This window comes from Lissotriton vulgaris, chromosome 4_1 (assembly GCF_964263255.1).
Source record: "Lissotriton vulgaris chromosome 4_1, aLisVul1.2, whole genome shotgun sequence".
In the NCBI taxonomy this organism is placed as follows: domain Eukaryota; kingdom Metazoa; phylum Chordata; class Amphibia; order Caudata; family Salamandridae; genus Lissotriton; species Lissotriton vulgaris.
Window position 1 is genome coordinate 407,132,085 of NC_141691.1, and position 20,172 is coordinate 407,152,256.

The following is a 20,172-nucleotide window of genomic DNA, read 5'->3' on the forward strand; positions in this document are numbered from 1 at the left end:
ACACCATACAATAACATGCTCTGAGTACAGTACCTTGTCAGTACAATGCAGTGCAGGGCAGTACAACACCACACAATATCATACCTTTAGCACAGCACAACACCATACAATAACATACCTTGAGCACAGTACCTTGACAGTACTTATTATTATTATTAAATGGGTTTTATTAAGCGCAGACAACCCGGAGGCCTCGTAGCGCTGTGCAGGCCAGCACAACACCATACTATACAATAAAATGCCTTTGAGTTCAGTACTACGCAACACAACACAGTGTTACAGCACAGAGGGCATGACGTCCCTCGTAGGAATGCAGGGTAGTCGAGAAGCTCCGGTTGCCAGTGTCTGGACTGTGCGGGTGGCAGCCGGACCCTGCCCCTGTCCGGAAGCATCTCTCTCGGGGTCTGAAGAAGGCCCCTCCCCCACCTGACGCCCCAGCCCTTGGAGAGACGCTTTCGTGGGGGTGTTGTGAATGGGGAACTTCCACCTCGTGACTAAGACGACACATTGTTTTATCCTTGATTTACTCCTGCCCGTGTCAGTGGGACGTTTCCAGGCTGGGGATGGGTTGGGAAAAGTTATGAGGTGTTCACAAAATGTCTATAGGAGCCTTCTCCTGACTAGAGTCAGGCAGACTGTGCACCCTGCACTGTTTTTAAGGAACTGTACCCAGTGTAAACTTTACACAAATTGTGTCCCGTGCTGGGGTACCATTTAACTCAGGGAAATGCGAAGCCCGCTCTCTGACCTCGACTCGCGTGCATACTTAACAAGCATACTCCTGTAATTTAGCACTCTCATCTCCACAATGGATGCTAAAATGCATTTGGTGCTAATAAATAGTGCTAAATACAACAGAGCATGAACAGAAGTGTGACTAGCTGCTCACACTTGCTAAATCTACACTTTGAATAACATTTCCCCCTAGCATACTCCTGTAATTTAGCACTCATCTCCACAATGGATGCTAAAATGCATTTGGTGCTAATAAATAGTGCTAAATACTACAGAGCATGAACAGAAGCACGAGCAGCTACTGACACTTGCTAAATTGACACTTTGAGTAGGATATTCCCCCAATTTATTCCAGTGAATTAGCTCTCTTCCATCCAAAATTGATACTAGGGTGCCTTTTTCACTAAGAAATAGTGACAAATGCACAGAGCACGGACAGAAATGTGAGCAGCTGCTCACACTTGCTAAATTTACTCTTTGGATAAGATTTTCCCCCAACTTACTCCTGTAATTTAGCACTCTCCCATCCACAATGGATGCTAAAATGCATTTTGCGCTAAGAAATAGTGCCAAATGCAAAAGAGCAGGAACAGGAGCACAAGCAGCTGCTGACACTTGCTAAATTTACACTTTGGGTAGGATTTCCCCCAACTTACTCCTGTCATTTAGTACTCGTGCGTCCTAAATAGATGCTAGGATGCATTTTCCAGTAATAAATAGGTCAAAATGCAACAGAGCATGAACATAAGTTTGAGCAGCCGCGTACACTTGCTTAATTTACACTTTAGGTTGGATGTTCCCCTTACTTACTCCTGTCATTCAACACTCTTGGGTCAAAAATAGATCCTAGGAAGCGTTTTGTGCTAAAAAAAATAGCACACAGCAGGGCAAGTAGCAGTTGTTTGCTAAGTGTGCTTTTATCGTAGGATTTTCTTTCTCTAAATTACTCTTAATGACACGAGCTGGCATACTATCAGTAGTTATGTGTCAAAGATTAACTCAAAATAATCGTCATTACTCTGATTACGCTAGCGGAATGGACGTGTATGGCTAGTGGGTCATAGGTCATCTGGAAACCCCTACAGGGCAGCCAGCCCGAGCATCTGCTGTGCACACACCTACCTTCAAGCTTAGTGAAATGAGGTGTGTTCACAGGTGTGCATGGATATGCTGTTTTGCTCTGTTTATGGTGGTAACAACGAATCTTGGCTGTGGTGTTTCTGACACACACACTTTGAGCCTCAGATGAACTGCTGTCATGGTGTGCCATCCATGGGCCGGTTCTGAAGCCTGCGTCTCCTCAGCGGTCTATGCACACACTGTGCGGTGAGACATGCCCACTGAAGTGCGCCTAGAAGCACGCAGGTACAAGTAGCGCCAATGCACAGAAGTGTGAGGCGAGCATTGAAGGCGCTTTACTCCCGTGCGAAGCGCTCATCCGATCCAACGAAAAACAGGAAGAGTCCCTCGCACACCCTCCGTGCGCCTTGAAACTCCACAAAGATGTGCCAAAGCTGAGGTCACGTTACTGTCATTCTAACCTACACATACCACTGACCCACTGAGCATTGAACGAGCGCTGATAACCCGGCACTACACGCTGAAACCCTATCCTAGTCAAAGGATGCAACAGTGAGAGTGTGCTAGGAAGTTTAGGCGTGGAAGTAAGCGCTATAGACATTCCAATGGCGTGTGGTAGACATTAGCGCCGCCGGCTGGCTTCTAGGCGCAATGGGAAGAACCCAGGTCGGAGCGACAGCTGTCAGCTAAGCTCTCTTAATAATTACACGTCTCGAGTCTCCTAAAGGTGCAACAGACCTCTGACCCTTTTGGGGGTGCTCTGTTTGGGGGGGGCAAGCCTTGGTCAGGAGCAGGGTGAACCCCCGGATCTCCTCGGCTGATCGGGTATAAACAGGGAATTCTCTTATATATCAATCATAGCGCCTCAAAGAGAGGGAGGGCCCTGTCAGGCGCTGGCGCCTTTTATCTGATTCACGGTGGAATCTGGGGACAGTCGTGCTCACACTCGCCCTCAGCACTCCCGTGGTGAATACAGTGTGCAGCGCACCCCTCTGTCCCTCCGTGCAGCTCCAGTACGGTGGCTCAGGCGTTTACTGTTCCGCTGCCCGGCTCTGAGAGTGGGTGGGGCCGTTCCGCCGGACGATGCCTCTGATCTGTCTACATAATGCAGTTAAAAAGTGAAAAGAGCTCTTTTAATGTATATCCAAGTGTGTTTGTCGTCCTGACTGAATCCCGTCAGTTAAGGCCACGGCAATTATGCGGTTGTGCGTCCGAGGTGCTGGGGTACCATTTAACTCAGGGAAATGCGAAGCCCGCTCTCTGACCTCAACTCGCGGACAGGGGGGGGAGGGGGGAGGGGGGGGGGGAGGGGGGGGGGGGGGGGCGAACGGCGCACGGACAGCGGGAGGGGGGGGGGGCGGGAATCCAAAAAGACGGAGCTTATTTGGAGGGACGGCTCTCTCCTCCAATGGCTGGCCTCCTTTTAGGAAGCCAGCCAATGGAGGTGAGACGGCCGAGGGAGGCGGGTTCCAGATCCCTACTAAGTAGCATACGATCTCCTCCCGGAAGCTGGCAAGCCAGCATTTCCGGTCCTCGACCGAAAAATGTGTATGAGATAAAGGCTAGAAACAAGGAGTCTCCAAGAGACAAGTGTGTACGAGACATCTGCATGTGAGATAAGAAACAGAAAGAAGTACACCTCAGACGAGAAACAGAAACAAATGCAGGACAAACCTACAACAAGCAAAGCAGCAAAGTGAAACAAACGCGGCCGATAAAGTGAAAGCGACTGCGCTGTGTTTAATTATCCATGACGAGGAAGGAATGCAGCTGCCACACCGCGTGCCACTGCTCGCTCCTGAGACCCAAACGCCGTGGGAGTGAAAGTTTAAAAAAAGGTAGGACATGCACCTATCTTTGGCCAATTACCTGCTTTCATTATTGAAAGCCACACGCAAAGGCCAATGGAATGAGTGGGAGTTGCCAGACCCACACGGAGAAGTCTAGGGGAAACTCAACCTAAAAATTCTTATAGGCTCAGCTGGGGGCACTGCTGGAAAATAAAGAAATGGCGCAAAGTATGCTTCCACATTAAAACGAAGCATACAGACTATTATTCATAACCTGCTTAAACAAAGGGTTCCATGGTACTTCTAATTCACTCAAAATCAGCAGCTGAATCTTTTCTATAATCAAGGAAAATCGTGGCATTAAAATCCCCTGCCACCACATCTATTACTCTGACAGCTTACCTTAAAATTGATCTCTCAATTTCCAGAATCAATGTCCGTGTAATCATCGCATTGGAATACAATAATTACCATTAGAAAATTAAGTCTTTGGATAGGAGCTGCACACACACTGCACCTTTCTAAAGCAACAGTGCTGCTACTACAGCCATCAGTTCAATTCCTACAAAACGCTTGTGCCATACATTGCCAAAGGTAGCACTTCTATCAATACTACGTAAGGGCAATGCATCACTATCATCTATGCTGTAATATTTCATCTATGTCTCAGAAGTTTAAATCAACAGATACAATTTAATAGCATGGTGTCCTCAGGGGGATAATTTTACTTTCTGAAATTGACCAGCTACGGACATTCCTCTTTTGACATGGAAAACCAGGAAAACCCACTGTACCCAATGGCTTCACCACTTACTACTGGAAATAGGTGTCTTACGGTTAGGTGCTAAATGGAAAATCAAATAATAATGTTTCTGGAAACTAAAGCTAGAAAGGTGACTGAAACCATTCCGTAATTAGGCAGCCTTTAGAACAGGTTACATGACAGAGATGTGAATGTTCGCAAACTCTGGCACTGTGAAAAGGGTGACTGGGGTACCCACTGTATACGAGATGGGTTTGGACAACGCTGGCTCACCAGCTCAATGAAGAGAGGGGAGGTTGCAGTTCCAAGACCCAGATTTTACTTTAGTTTTTTCATTCTCCTAGCCATGTGGTATTGGGGCATATCACGGCTGCTAAATGGCATCAGTCAATAGTGCAAATAAGCCAATCTGCTGCACCTTCACTGGATCATAGCACTTCTACTGGTAGGTTCAGTACAGCTCTGTACAGGTAGTGGACCTCTCTCTCTCTTCGGCTGATAGATTTATGCAGGACTACAGACTTAGGTGCAATCTGAAGGGAGAGCAGAACTATGCAGAGGTTCAAGCTCCTGGCAGCAGATTTAGCTCTGCAATAGTGTGCAGAGTTTCCTGGAAGTCATGTCAAGCCACATCAGGTTATTCGGGTGTACTCAGCAAGTTCTTTGTAAACACTTGTTCACTCTACACTTCTCCCTAGACTATTGGCCATCTTCTGTACTTTGACATTGCTGTTCTGTAGCCTTTTCTTGCTCACCTTGCACATGGATGGCACCAATGGTGCCTTGTTCACTACTCAGATCTGTGAGGCAGCAGTGCTCCTGCAGTGAACATTTGAGAAGCTCACTCTTTGAAATCCACTGAAGACCATTGGGGTGCTGTAATAGTCCTCCAGTGTTGCCAAATGGTTATTCTGATAGCATCCAGGAATACTACTGAACAATGCACCCTCCTTAGAATCTGCATAAACGGAGCAAAATATTTTATAGCTGGGGTCCTCTCTACTTGCCGGTAACTATAGCTCTTAAACCAGTAGTATCTTTCATAGATTTACATGGTTGAATACTTCCCTTTCGTCAGGCGGGGAGCCCTCAGTGTACTAATGCACAAGTCTTTCAACTACCTCTAGCAACATTGAACATCCGCTTAGACTACAAACATTCTATCCACCTCATAATTTTGCCCATAACTCTGGCGAATGACGTGGAGAGACAGGAACACATAATATGCACCCACTATTAGTGTGGCTGAGGCTGCTACCGTCATAGCCCCCCTTATCTCAATCAGTGCAGGCCCGGGATGGGCCTGTGCACACGCCATTCTGAGGATCCTGTACTTTCTCCCTCCTCAAAAAAGCTGACGGCAGCAAGGCAGAATTTTTTCAGAATATCTTTGCTTCCATGGGAGCACTAGAAGAAGGGGCCTGCCTTCTTGCACTGTTGACCACGCCCCTCTGTGTTATATTTTCTTGTAAGAATGTTTACTGAGTATGGAGTAGGCACAGCGCACATAACCCCATTGGTTTAATTAGGTTACATCCTTTAGTCTTCTTCTCTAAGTAACCAAATGCTTCTTAATCTGAAGTATAGGGTGGGAAGAGAGTTGGGGGAAGAGGGGTTGCATTACAGATAATCTGAAGTTTTGGGACTCTGGCATGTGTCGCATAAGAAAAGACACACAAGGTTCATCCAATGCTCGTAGGAAGACACAGATCAGGTTGAAGGCCAGTACTACATAATGAGGTGGAATGGTAATGGACTTCATAATAAAATTAAGAGAGGGGCTGTGATGTAACTAGAGAAGAAGAATGCTCTTAACATTCTTCTATTGCATGAGGCTCATCTGTTAGACAAGTAGTGCAGCTTCCTGGGCAGGCATGGGTATACCAAAGTGTTTCACATAGGCTTCACTCAAGGCTCTGAAGGTATTGCCTTACTCTTGCATAAAACCTTTCCACTGGTGGTATCCACAGTTCGAACTGATGACCTTGGCAGGTTTGTCATGGTAGCAAGCATACTACAGATCAGGACATAGTCCATTCTCAGAGTATACACCCCCCCCCCCCCCAACTAGATTAATAGAACTTTCTGTGCAGTAAAAGAGCTGCCATTGGAATCCCCATTGGAATCCCCTATGGGAAGGATAGTGGTGGATGGGAACTTCAATGCGGTTATAAACCCATTGCTAGAAGAGAAGCCCCTACTCAGCTACAAGAATGGTGATCAGTGCCAAATGGGCCTCAGTTTTATATGGCAGAAATGGCATACAAAATGACAAACAATACACTCACTACTCTGCCCACCACCGTGGTTTCTCATGGCTGGACTACCTGTTTATCCCTGCAACAGATTCCCAAATATTGGTACAGGGGTTCCCCAGCCACTCCTCGGCCACAATATAGGTCCATCACTGAGAATGCGGATACAGGACATATGGCAATAAAATACAAGGCAGTTGAAAGATGACCTGCTTGCAGACATTATGCTAGGGGCAACTGAAGAATATTTCACGCTCATTGCGAATTCCGGTTCATCACCAGGTAATGTCTGAGAGGCCTTTAATCAGTCATTAGGGACAGGTCATAGAATGATTTCCTAGTAACTAACAAAACATTTTATAAATGACAGACTTATTTTTACTCTTTTGTATCAATATTTGTTGTTCTCAGTACAGAACTAAATCAAATAAAATAACCTTGAAACTTGGGACCGGTCACGGCTCTGGTCCTTGAAAAGAAAGTAGATAGCGTGCAAGACATACAAACACTTGAAGAACAAATTAGCAAGGTGGAACGTCAGCTGCCAACTGCCTAAAGGACACACACCAACACACAGCTTGAACTCACCCAAGTGTCAATGAAAACTAAATCACTAGACAGTGAAGAGGACATGAACAATGCTTCCATACCAATTATACAAATCCATAAAGAAAGCAGGCATGGTATTATATGGCATGCCAACAAAGAGACATTTGCAAGAATCATTCCCTGAATATGAACTTATCATGCTGCCACACTAAGATTCTCTGGCATCTGCACTCCACTTTGCCACTTATTATAAAGGCCTCAACTGCACATACTCACCTCTGCCCCAAGAAAAACAACACCCCATTGCAGCAGACATATCCATAAAGTCATATCGAACTCAGACTGGGCTGATGTGGACCTCGCCATTACCATGGAAGAAATTCAACACAGGGATGCCCTCTGGCAAGACAACAGGTCCTAATGGCTTCCAATTCTAGAATTTTTAAACGTATGTGTCACATATCATACCGTATCAGCTAATAATGTTTGAAAAGGCCATACACAAGATCTCCTCCTCTTATGCACTGAGGGACGCAATCATATCGCTCATCCCAAACTCCGGCAAATGAGTGTGCGTCCTCCAGCCAAATCTCACCAATTAATATGGAGGCCAAGATCCTAGCTACATTTCTGGCAACATACAAATATAATGGTCAAAATCACTTCATGACAGGTAGGAGCACAAGAATTATTTTAGTCTGCAATTCGCCCTGGCAAGGGTAACATAACTACGGGGACCAGACGAGCTGTTCTTCGGAGATTCTGAATAATAATTCAATTCAAGGAACTGGCACTTCATGTTTCAGGTGCTGCACAGAATGAACTTCGACTTAACAGTGGACCCACATTATACTGCGCCCTGTGGGATCAAGGACAGCTGAATAGGGTGTTGCCCACCTCAAAATCTAAAGGGAGAAATACACACTGGGATTTCCTTTTTCTTTCCTATAGTTCGCCCTGGTGGAAGAGCCACTTGCGATCAAGAGAGATGCCCAATTCACAGGGTTTTGGTGGGAAGATGTGGCTGTTGATAGGGTTTCAATATACGCTAAAGACATGCTGCTTTATATTCAGCGGGCAGATTACACACTGCCTAGGTTGAAACAGATGGCCTGGAACTGTTAGGGAATTTGTGTAGGCCCACCTATGTGCATGTCACCAGTGATCGTCCACAAGATTAGTCAGACACCCAATTAAAAATAGCTGATGATCAATTCAAATACCTAGACATTAATTTAACTTTAGACTAAAAGAAAAGCTGAGAATGTAACATTAGACCCTTACTCAGCCACACGAGTAGGGAACTGGATGTGTGGTTCTCTCTCTCTGCAATGGGTAGGTCAGCTCTATTCAAAATGGTATCCCTTGCCTAATTTTTCTCTGCGCACTACAACATTACCCTTGTATTGTCAACAACAACTTCTTCACAATAAACGGTCTCAAAAATCTTATGGCCAAGTAAGTTACCTAGAATCTAATTTGCACGCAAACTCTGTATGAGAGAACTGGGCACTGTGGACCTTCACCTACATCATGTCACCTAACAGACTATTTAGACAAGACCCAGTAATATCGCTGGAGTTGAGTCTGTTGGAAAGCTGTCCTCTTGGATGCCACAGATCACCCAGTTACCCTTTTTCTGCTGGCACACACATTCAAAACTCATTAAATGCACATTGCTTGAGACATAAAATCAGGATTAGATCTAAGATAACTATGTTTAAAGAAAAGAAATCAACATTCTCATACATAAATAAATATGCAGCACTATCTGCACCAACTTTGGTGAACTACTACTACTACTAATAGTCAAGTAAGCGCTAATTGTGAACTGCACTCACCATAATGCTAAGGGTCAAACTCTGCTGGAATGAGGTAGTGTGCTCCCATCCCTCTTCTCTTTAAAAAGTCTCCCTTGAATTAGTGAGCTGACAAGCTTTTGGAGATGTGCCTGTGAGAGGTACTGAGATCTGAGAGGACTGTGGCAGGATTCTCAGCAACCCATGATAAAATTATTTTTTGATCTCTACTGATGAAGGATAAAATACAAAAACATAGGTCTAGAGATTAACAGCATTACCTGCACCAACTATGGTGAAATACTACTAATATTCAAATAAGCACAGATTGTGAACTGCATTCACCATAACGCAAAGAGGAGAACTCTTCTGGGATGGGAGGCAGTGAGCTCCCATTCCCAAACTAAAAAAGTTATGTAGATTCAAAATGGGTTTTAATCAAATCAGCCTCAATGGTTATTAAACTCCCAAGCTGGTGCTGGTTATTGTACTAGGGAATGCACAGAAAAAAGCTGGAGTTGCCTGCTTTCTCAAGTACCTACGAAAATTGATGATAAATGTACTATGATGAATTAATATTTAAGGTCTGAATAAGCAAATAGTAAATAAGGGAGGAATTTATCAAGCAAGATAATAAATAAGGGAGGAATTTATCAAGCAAGATCTCCTAACTGCCACTGTAGGCAGGCTGAATTTATTGGAAACTGATTCCACCAATGTAAGACATCATCCAGAGTCATAAGGCGGTGAAATGCTTGGTGCAGGTTCTGGGCTTGCATTTCCCGGAGATAAGTAGCCATCTCACTCTGAAACCCAGTGGGTCTGCTTACCTTGAGAGATATCCTGTTCTTGATGCTCATCTTCAATGTTGTTATTAATATCGCCAACATGAACATGAGAATTATTTGAGTCATTATCGTAATCTTTGATGGCGTCACTCTTGATATGATAAGCTTGTTTTTCAATAAATCTCCGATTCTGATGATTTTTGTTGCAGCTCAGGTTCTGTAGCTGTACTCTCCGAGTTGAAGGAACCGGTGATAGCACACTTACAGGAGGCTCAAGAGGTTTGATTAGGTCTTGTGGCTTAGAAGGCGATTTAATAAGCAATTACTCCAGTGAATGCACTGCAAACACCAAAAACATTGTTTTAAGAATGTCCACAATTTAACAGACACTTGCATCATAGTTCACAAAGCTAAAAGTGAATGAGGCCTCTAAATAATGGCTGGTGCTCGCTTGTACTATTCTTTTTTCACACTGTCCACCCAGATGACGTCCACCTTAAATAGACCCCTCCACATTCTGTTGTGGAATGTCAACGGCCTACTAGACAGCATAAAACGTACTGCTGTTCTTCGCAGCGCCCAGCGTCATGTGCCTGATATCCTTTTTCTACAGAAAACACACCTTCTGGGCACTCACTGCTCCTTCCTCGCCCGGTATGGGTTCGACAGGGTCTGGCATTCTGGTTTCGCACGGGGCTCCCAGGGGATTGCCATACTGCTTCGAAAGGGGCTTCCCTTTACCTTGGCACAGGCTGAGATGGACACACAGGGCCGCTACGTGGCCCTGACGGACAAGATCGAAGGGCATCCTTTTAATCTCCTGTGTGGATACATTCCCCCGCCACAACGTCCTCTGCCCTTCGATGTCTCACACTCGTAGTATCCACCTTTCCACAGGGTCTGACAGTCATTGGAGGCGATTTCAATGCAGTTATGCAAACCTCCCGCGACACGACAGGTGCTACCTTGGTGTTTATTTATTTTATTTATTTATTTATTGCGCTTGTAGAGCGCGACAGCTACCCACAAAGGGTTTCCCGGCGCTGGACAGTCAGAGACAGGTAACCTCGGTACTACAGAAAGACGGAATTATTGGTTGAAAAGCCAGGTCATAAGGGCTCTGCGGAAACTTACATAGATGGTTTCTTTGCGGATGTCAGGGGGGAGAGAATTCCACAGTTTTGGGCAGAGGCAAGAGAAAGAACTGCCACCCATCCTGGCAAGTCTAATTCTGGGTACAGTGAAGTTGCCGTGAAAGGTGGATCGGAGGAGGCGAGAGGGAGTGTAGGAACGGACAAGGGATTGTAGGTATTGTGGGGCAGTGCCCGTTTTGATTTTAAACATATAGCTCGGGTTTTGAATTTTATACGACTCTCTACCCTGAGCCAATGTAGGTCGCAAAGGTGTCCGGAGATGTGGGCTGTTTTGGGAATTTTGCATAGTAGTCTTGCGGCAGAGTTTTGCACTAGTTGCAGTTGTCTAGTCACTGCCTTGTTAGCGTCCAAGTAAAGGACATTGCCGTAGTCCAGCCTGGATGTTATAAGGGCATGGACTACAGATTTTTGGGTATCACTAGGCAGCATCCAGATGATTTTCCTGAGCCAGCGCAAGATAGTAAAACAGATTGCAGAGACCTCGACTACCTGTTGGTGCATGGTCAAGGCATCATCAATGGTAATTCCCAAATTACGGACATGTCTGGAGGGCAGCGGGAGGGGACCCATTTCAACAGGCCAGTGAGTCGGGGTCCATAGTTCTTTCTTTTTCCCGAGAATCAAGACCTCGGTCTTACCGCCATTTAGTTTTAGGAGGTTGTCACTCATCCAAGTGGCGATTTTCCCTAAGCCTGCATGAAGAAGGGAAGTGGAGCCAGGATCACTGTTTGAAAGTGAAAAGATGATCTGGGAGTCATCTGCGTAAGTGAATAGGGTTAGGCCAGCTTGATCCGCAATATAAGCTAAAGGCCTGATGTACAAGTTAAAAAGCAAAGGACTGAGTACTGAGCCCTGGGGTACCCCATATGGTGAGGAGTGAAAGTTGGAGTTGGAAGTGGTAGAGAAGATTTGAAACGTACGGTGGGCAAAGAATGAGGAGATCCATTTCAGTGCTGGGCCACGAATGCCTAGTGAATTTAGTGGATTGATGAGTATGGTGTGTGAGATCATATCGAACGGTGCGCTGAGGTCGAACAGTATGAGCGCCGCCGTGTCTCCTCTGTCAAGGTGTTGGCGCAGGTTCTCCGTTACTCCCAGTAATGTGGTTTCGCTGGAGAAACCAGTTCTAAAGCCAGACTGAGATGGATGAAAAAATGTGATAAAAATGGCAAATTACTTTATAATTTAGTTTCATACCCCAAAGCCAACTGCATTATTCCCGAGATCCGTGATGGGACCGGTGTTCACCACGTTACCTCTCGGGCAACTGCCCAAGCATTTGCGGGTTATTACGCTGCCCTATACGCGGTCCGACCTCCCGAAACCTCCCTGGCTGAATTGCTGTCCGAAACCGGGAACCAGTTGCCCTGCCTCTCGCAGACTGTCTCAGAGACTCTGGATCTTCCCTTCAGCCCGGAGGAGATACATGGGGCCATTTCGCTCCTGCACTCCGGTAAGACGCCAGGGCTGGACGGCTATCCCCAAGAATACTATGCGACCTATTGCGTCATGTTGGTCCCACACTTAGTGGAATTGTTTAAGCATGTTGTAGACACAGGGTCCTTTCCCCCAGAGTCAGACATAGCCACTATTGTGGTCCTCCCAAAGACACAGCCACCTTCCCTTGCATGTGTGGATTAACGCCCCATTTCCCTCATTAAGACCGAGGTTAACATTTTTGCCACTGCCGTGGCTTCACGACTCCGCCCCCATTTACAAGATTTCGTCCATCCAAACCAATGCGGTTTTATGCCTGCCCGGGGTACCCGACATTGCATACGCTGCCTCCACCTCGCCCTTGCACACCGCCATATTCTCACCCCAAATCTGGCCCTGCTCTTCATTGACTTTGAAAAAGCATTTGATACAGTGGACTGGAGCTACTTGGGAGACGTGTTAGAGGTGATAGGTTTCGGCACCCCATTTCGGCGCCTCATCCGTGTCTTATACTCCAGTCCTAAGGCGAGGGTCCTAATTAATGGTGTGCTCTCAGAGACGTTCCCTATTCAGAGGGGCACTCGCCAGGGCTGTCCGCTCTCCTTCACGTTACCGATGGAGCCTCTCTCATACGTCAGGACCCCCACATCCGAAGATGGGCTTAGGGCCCTTATCAGGTCGACAAGATCACCCTCTACATCCTCCTCTTCCTGGCGGACCCCAAGAGTTCCGGCCCACGGTGCTTGGACGTCCTCTCTGCCTTCGAATGGGTCTCCGGCCTCCGCCTCAACCCGGCAAAATCCACTGTGGTTCCCCTCCATCCGTCTCGTGCTTGCTTCGATTGGCAAATGACCATTCCCCTGCACAGGCAGTCATTCAAGTACCTGTGGGTGTGGGTCGCGTTCCTTCCAGAATTAGAATGGGCTCTGAATATTATGCCCCTGGTTACCAAGGCCAAGGCGGATCTCAGTAAATGGCACTCCCTCCCTCTCAACCCCCTTGCCAGAAGTGCCCTTTTTAAAATGATGGTTCTCCCCCGTTTTTTGTATATTACAAAATATTACTCTTCACCTCCTGGAGAGCTGGTTTCGTGAAATTGACAGTACTCTCACCCGGTTTTTATGGGGGATGGGGTGGAAGACCGCGAATGTCCCTGGCACACTGCCGCATACCTCCCTACGACGGGGGCATGGGGGTAACCAACCTCCACCTCTACTATCTGGCCACGAGACGCATCGTCAGTCACGACTGGTTGGGAGGCGGCTGGTCCGACCAGGCGTACCGGGTTGAGCTCCGATCATTGGACTTCCCACAACTCCAGGCCTACCTGTATGGGGCCCCCATACCGCAGGTCCTCCTCCCCATCACCCGAACGGTGCTCATGGCCTGGCGCACAGCCTTGCGCCACACGAAATGGGATAGGAAACTCACCAGGCAGACGCCCTTGTGGTGTGGTGTTTAGCTGAGAGAGGCCTCGTCTCTCCGTGACTTCCGTCGGTGGGACCACATTGGGATCTCGCTACTAGGGGACGTCTGGGTTGGGGAACACATCAGATCTTTTGCAGATATACAGCAGCGCCATTCCCTCCATTCCTCCCAATTTAATAAATACCTACAGCTAAGGCATGCCCTTCAAGTACATATTCCGTTACCCACCTCCTTCCCTGAATTCAGCCCCCTTGATGCCCAAGTGATGATGGGGAACCTGGGTAGCGGGGGGGGGGGGGGGGGGGGGGGTCGCGGAATTACTACGCCCTAGTGAACAATGGCCCTGCATCCCTAGACTTGTTACGTGCCCGCTGGGAGTGTTGGTTGGGCCCCCTAGAAGACGCAGACAGGAGAGATGTTTTCATGGCCCCCAAGACCTTGACGACCTCCTCCAAGTTGCGTCTAGTCCAACTCTATTAACTCTATACGGCTTACCTCACCACTGCAGGCCTTCACAGCGCCCGTATGTGCCCCTCCCCGACCTGCACGTGATGCAATCACTCCCCTGCGGACTTCTACCACATGATTTGGCAATGCCCTGTCCTTGCACCATTTTGGGCGGGGGTGGAACTGGAACTCACACAGACCCTGCGGTGGACGGTTCCACATGACCCACTACGTTTGGTCCTGGGTGTGTGTGTGTTGGCCTTGATGGATCTCAGGCCGATAAGCGATTCCTAGGAACAGCGGTGGCAGTAGCGAAGCGAGATATAGCGGCACTCTGGTCTCAGGCCAAGCCCCCTACTATACGGAAATGGAGACGGGGTGGACTGGTGTGGAACTCTTTGAGGCCTGGGGCTGCCCCGAGCTTTTTGGCAAGATATGGGGCAAATGGTTCAATCTACTGCCCTAAGGGGTGCGTGGGTGTCTTGTACAGGAATAACCATATGCAAGTGTTCGAATTTATCCTAGAGAATGACTTACAAGTCTCTATCGTCTCTCTTTCAAATGTATTTTATCCAAATAATGTGCTTGATTTTGCTGCCGAATGTATTTTGTGATTTGTTCTTTAAAACCAATAAACTTGATTATCAAAAAAAATATTGGCTGGTGCTTGATGGGGACTGCACGTATCGAGTTTGACAATTTACATAAGGGAGGATGATTTCTTCACTGCTCGGATGTAGCAGAAACTCAATATGTGGTTGCCTGGGTGTTGTGGTATACTGGTCCTCTTCCTTACCTTCTAATGAGTTGAAGAAGCCTACCACTGGTTTCTCTGATGACTTTCTTTTTTGTCTCTTATTATCACTATATCTAGCAGATTAACCCCTGGAAGTTAAAGAGATAGCTCTGAAGAGAGCCATAGGTTGAGTATTCAAGACTGAAAGCAATGGTGAATTTATTAACGAAGATAAATGTGGCTGAACTACTGACGAGTAGTGCACTTTTGGTACTGGTCTACTGTCTGTCGGCAGGGCAGCTTGCTAGTGTGGACCTTATGCACTTGAATCCATCAATACTATAATCAATGTTCCATTAGTATGCTGGGGGTAAACATTTCTTCAGTTGTAAGTTGTGTGCTGTTTATTAAAACTTTGTCAATGGCAGGTCCGTGCAATCGGCTTATCTCTTGTTGATAGTGGGTTTTGTACCATCAGTTGATCAATCATCAACGGAAGTGGTTTCGGTTTCATCGAGAGGTATTCTGTCCACAGCGGAGGTCACGGAGTGGCTCCTGAACTGCCATCATCGGAGGTCACGAGGATGCTGAACCTCCTTCATTTGCGTTCTTGGCTTACTCTTAATCCAATTTCTTCATCTTGCCAGTTACTAGAAATAGGAAGCTATTTCTTTATATGGTATACCAAAAAGTGGTAATGTGCAAAGAGTCCAGGTATCCCTTATGAGCGGACAGGGGCGTGATCTAGCAATCTCAAGGTGCAGTCTTGAGGGGGGGGGGGGGGGGGGGGGGGGGGTCAACCTTAGGCTTATCAGAGAGGAGTGTTAGACATCTGCTGCATGCACACAGCCAATAAATGACACCACTCAATGAGGAGATCCAAACCAATTTATAAAAATAACACTTATCTTTATACAACTTTAGGCACCACGATCATCAAAATCAGGTAAGTGTGTTTTGAGTTATGAATTTTTACAGTTTCTAAAAATGGACACAGTGCAATTTATTGAGCGGTAATGTTATCCTATGGAGGAAAGACAGGTGAGTATGGGGCAGGGTCCAAGGCAGCACCAACAGGTCACCTCGGGTAGATGCGGAGCTGCTTTTCAACATCTGGTGCCCAGTAGAAGTCTATGGGGATCGGTTCGGACAAAAAGTGGGTTCAGATCTCACGATGCCCGGGGACATAGAGACACCTTTGATCCTCTTCTCCTTGGGCTGAGGCAGCTTCACTACCGGAGATAGTCACAGTAAAAGGAGCCTGCAGCACATTTAGAGTCCACTTTTGGCAAACCCAAGGTGAGCTTCGTCCCTGCATGGTCTGGAGACCACTCTGGCACTGTTGCCCACTTTGACTCAGGGTAAGAGGCACAGTGCAGTGGTGCTTTCCGGAGTCCTCACAGTTCTCTTGGGCTGCCTGTAGAATGTAGGGAAGCAGCTCCGCTATTCCACAGGAGTTCCTGGGTCTTGGGTGAAGGGCTGGTAGACCTCCCAGCCTTTAGGAGGCACAGCAGCTGTGGGCGAAGTCATCTTTGGCGCACTTGTCGAGGACTGCAGGCAGGTCAGCAGGCTTGGCAGCAAGTCAGTTGCTGTTCCTCTTTTCTTTCTTTTCCGTCTCTTCAGCATCTGTCCCCTTCTTTCAGGTCGGCAGGGTCTGAATTACTGGTGCCAGGGGCTCCCCTAAATACTAGATTTAGGGGCGTTAGGGGAGTGTAGGGTAGTTGTCAATGAGCTACTTACCCCTGGGGTCCCTATTCCGCCTGTATGTCCATTTCCTGTGGGAAGTAGGCATAACCTCGTCAAGAGTTCCTAATTCTGTCATCACCAAGATGGCAGAAATGTAACTTTCGTATCTACATCAGGTAGCCCACCTAAAGGGTGGGTCTAGCTTGAAGGTAAGCACAACTCTCTGACTACTAATTAACCCACCTTATCCGGTACCAAACGGGCCTTGGTCAATCTCCTTGCTTTATGTGCAGGGGAACCACTTACTAGGAACATACAGGGGGTGCTAAAGGTATTGCCAACTGGATATATAATTGTACAGTTTAGGGAAAGAGATCTGGCACTTGGGATCCGGTTAGCGGGAACCCAGTGCACTTCTGTCAAAATTGCATCAATTTACAGGAAAAAAGTGGGGATGGCCATGTCAAATAGAGGCCCTTTCCTACACAAGACATAAAGGAGCTGATGTGTTGTCTACCAAGAGAGTAAGCCCAGAAGTCGGTCACTATCTTTTAAGGTCTTCTTAGGAAGAGTGACACAAATATCCTATTTCTTTGGGTTATGATCAGGGTAAAGGCAAACTATGCCTAGCTTATGGCTGTCCTTTACATACACGCCTTTTATTATAAGCATCAAACCTTTTAAAAAGGAATATCTTTTGCGGTTTGCCATTTTCTCCTCAATAAATTGTCCAATCACAAATAATCCTAACATGCATGATCTCTGAAAATATGTTGAGTTCAAAGTCAAAATCTTCCAAAGATTTTCAATAAGGAAAGAGACCTCTAAAGGATTCCCTCACTCTATTACGTAGTAGAAAATGTGGCAGTCGAACACTCAAGGAAGAGAAAGAGGGATCACTTTATCTCCAACTCATTTGTCAGATTTTGGTGCACTTAAAACAAGGATGTCTGTTGTCTCAATATTTTCAGAGGCAGTAGAAAGTCAGCTGTTTAACAATGGTACCCAGCAGGATGATGAGGTAAGTATTCAAGGATGTGAATTTATGAAAGATCCAGTGCTGGAGAATTTATAGTAGATAGCGAAAAGGGATTAGTGTGTCTTATAATGTAAGCTTATACAGACAAGACATGGCTATAATAAGAAAACAGCAAACTATTCAGCAGCCCAATCACCTCCTCACCATACTCAGGATGGAAAGATATCAGGAACAAGCATTGGCAGAGCCAAAAGGTCACACCTATATGAGAACTATTGGCTTTACCAATGTCTTTTAGTCATGTTGCACAGCAGCATGGCTTAAAGTTAGTGGCATAGAGTAGAATGTCAAAGTAGAGTAGGGGGCGAGGAGTAGAGTGGCATAAAGTAGAGTGGAGGGGCGCAAAGGAGAGGGGCGCACTGTAGGAAGGCCACTTGGGGAGACAGGTGCTTCACTACAGCCACTGCTAAATTGTGGAACACCCTCCCATTGCATATCAAAACTGCCCCGACCCTCCTCAAATTCCGAAAAAGCCTCAAGACATGGCTTTTCTCCTCTGCCTAACCACCCCCTCAAAATGTAAGGAGTTCTCTGATCACCAGCGCCGAGACACCTGTATGGGTATTTGCGCGCTTTAAAAATAGCAAAAAATAAATAAATAAATAAATAAATAGAATGGAATGGTGTAGAGTAGAGTGGCAGAGTGGAACTGCATACAGTACAGTGGCATAGAGCAGCATGGAGAAACAGTAGAGTGGCATACAGTACAGTGGTGTAGAGAAGACTGGAATAGAGTGGTGTGGCATAGAGTAGAGTATAGAGAGTAAACATGTCTTGCAGAACACTGCATTCATTGTATAGGCGAGATCTAAAAATGTATACATGATGATACAATAGTAAATAAAAAAAATGTTAACCCTGAATAATTGACCACTTTTTATAGCATTTACATCCCAGAGTTACTTGCTAAAAAATAATTTTGAAAAAAAAGCACTAAATACATACTTTTTACTTTTAATCCTTCTTTCTCTTCTGGCTTTGGATTCATAGTAAGACTGGAGTGCCCGTGCTTTCTGCAGTTCCTCTCGACGTAACTTTGCCTAAAATATTAAAATGAAGAATGTTGGGACAGGCTTACTTAAATGCTTAGTAGATGTCTGCATGCAGTAACAGGTTTCTAGAGTGAATAGGAATAGTACATCTTGGAATGAGAAGGAAATAAGGAAAGGATACCATCTCGGTACTCACCTCCTCCAAACTCATGGCTTTCAATGAGGCCTCCTCCACTGGCGTAAGTAATGGGTCTGTCAATGGTTGCTTATTTTTATGGAGAATGTTAAATATTTCCTGCTCTAGTGGGGTGCGTGCCTATAAGTAACAAAAACAAAATAAGCAATGAAACGGTCAGGGAGATGAAGCAAAACATTTTTTAAAGTTCATATTGAATGACATAAATAGCTGATTGGTGTGAATAATCAAGAAAATATCCATATCTATTTTTGAATCCTATATGTTGACCAACATCGTGTTGGTGTGAATGGGTTTGGGAATTCTGGAAACGTACAGGCAATAATTCAGGTTAGTTGATTACAGTGTCCCAGTACGACATTTCGATATTGGAGCACTTTTGAATCGAGACTTTGTGTGAGGAGCTTTGGGCAGTAACAGTCAAACATTTACTGTATATCACTGCTCCTCATAAAAGCCAGATTAATCAGTTTTCCTGGTCTCAGAGGCAGCTGTTTTTTGAGATTAATGATGCAATGAAGTATAAGCTGCTGGACCCAATCTGAAACTTCCTTTTCAAATACTATGAAATTGTTTAGTTTGTCAGTTATACAATGAGGCTATATTAAAACCTGGAAGTATTCCTCCAACCAAGGCTATGCATTTTATGGTACACATTCATAATACACACTAAAAAATACCTAAAACCTTAATATTGACAATAAAATGTTCAGAAAAGATATTATTGAAAAAAACTAAATTGAAAAAAAATGTTAAATGACATTACAGGAAATTAGAGAAAACGGTAAAAAATAAAAAGTAATATATCATCCGAAAATTGTACTGTACTGATGTAGGAAAGTGGCCCTTTTTGACATGGTCACCCCCACATTTTGCCTGGTATTTGATGCAATTTTGACAGAAGTGACTAGGTTCTTACTAGTCTTCCAACTCCCCAGTGCCAAATCTTTCTCTAAAACTGTACAATTGTTCCCCCTGGGCAATACCTATAGCACCCTCTGCAAGTCCCAAGTAAATGGTACCCCTGGTATCTATGGCAGGTAGACTAAAGTGCAGCATGTATTGTGCGACCTTAAGTGATCCCTGACCACACTAATGTGAACTGCTATTACAGGCTGCATGACATGGTGGGGAGAAAAGTGAAGACACGAAAAGGCACACCTCCAGTATGCCATGCCTGCGGACACTGCATGTCTCCCCTACAGCAGGCCGCACAGCCCTAACACAGGGTGCACTATGCTACATGTGTGGCATATCTGCATGAGTAGATATGTCCCTGTGATGTCCAAGTTGATTCT

At 45.8% G+C, this 20,172-nt stretch overlaps 1 protein-coding gene across 2 annotated transcripts in view; it reads right to left on the reverse strand.

Annotated features, from left to right (window-relative positions):
• Nucleotides 1–20,172, reverse strand: part of UTP14A (UTP14A small subunit processome component) — a 459,924-nt gene that overhangs the window by 240,402 nt on the left and 199,350 nt on the right. For both annotated transcript variants that reach the window (XM_086918807.1, XM_086918806.1), the window contains exons 7-8: nucleotides 18,875–18,994; nucleotides 18,632–18,726 (exon numbers count right to left, since the gene is read on the reverse strand). In XM_086918807.1, the coding sequence (XP_086774933.1) occupies nucleotides 18,632–18,726; nucleotides 18,875–18,994 (215 nt within the window). The remainder of the gene's footprint in view (nucleotides 1–18,631; nucleotides 18,727–18,874; nucleotides 18,995–20,172) is intronic.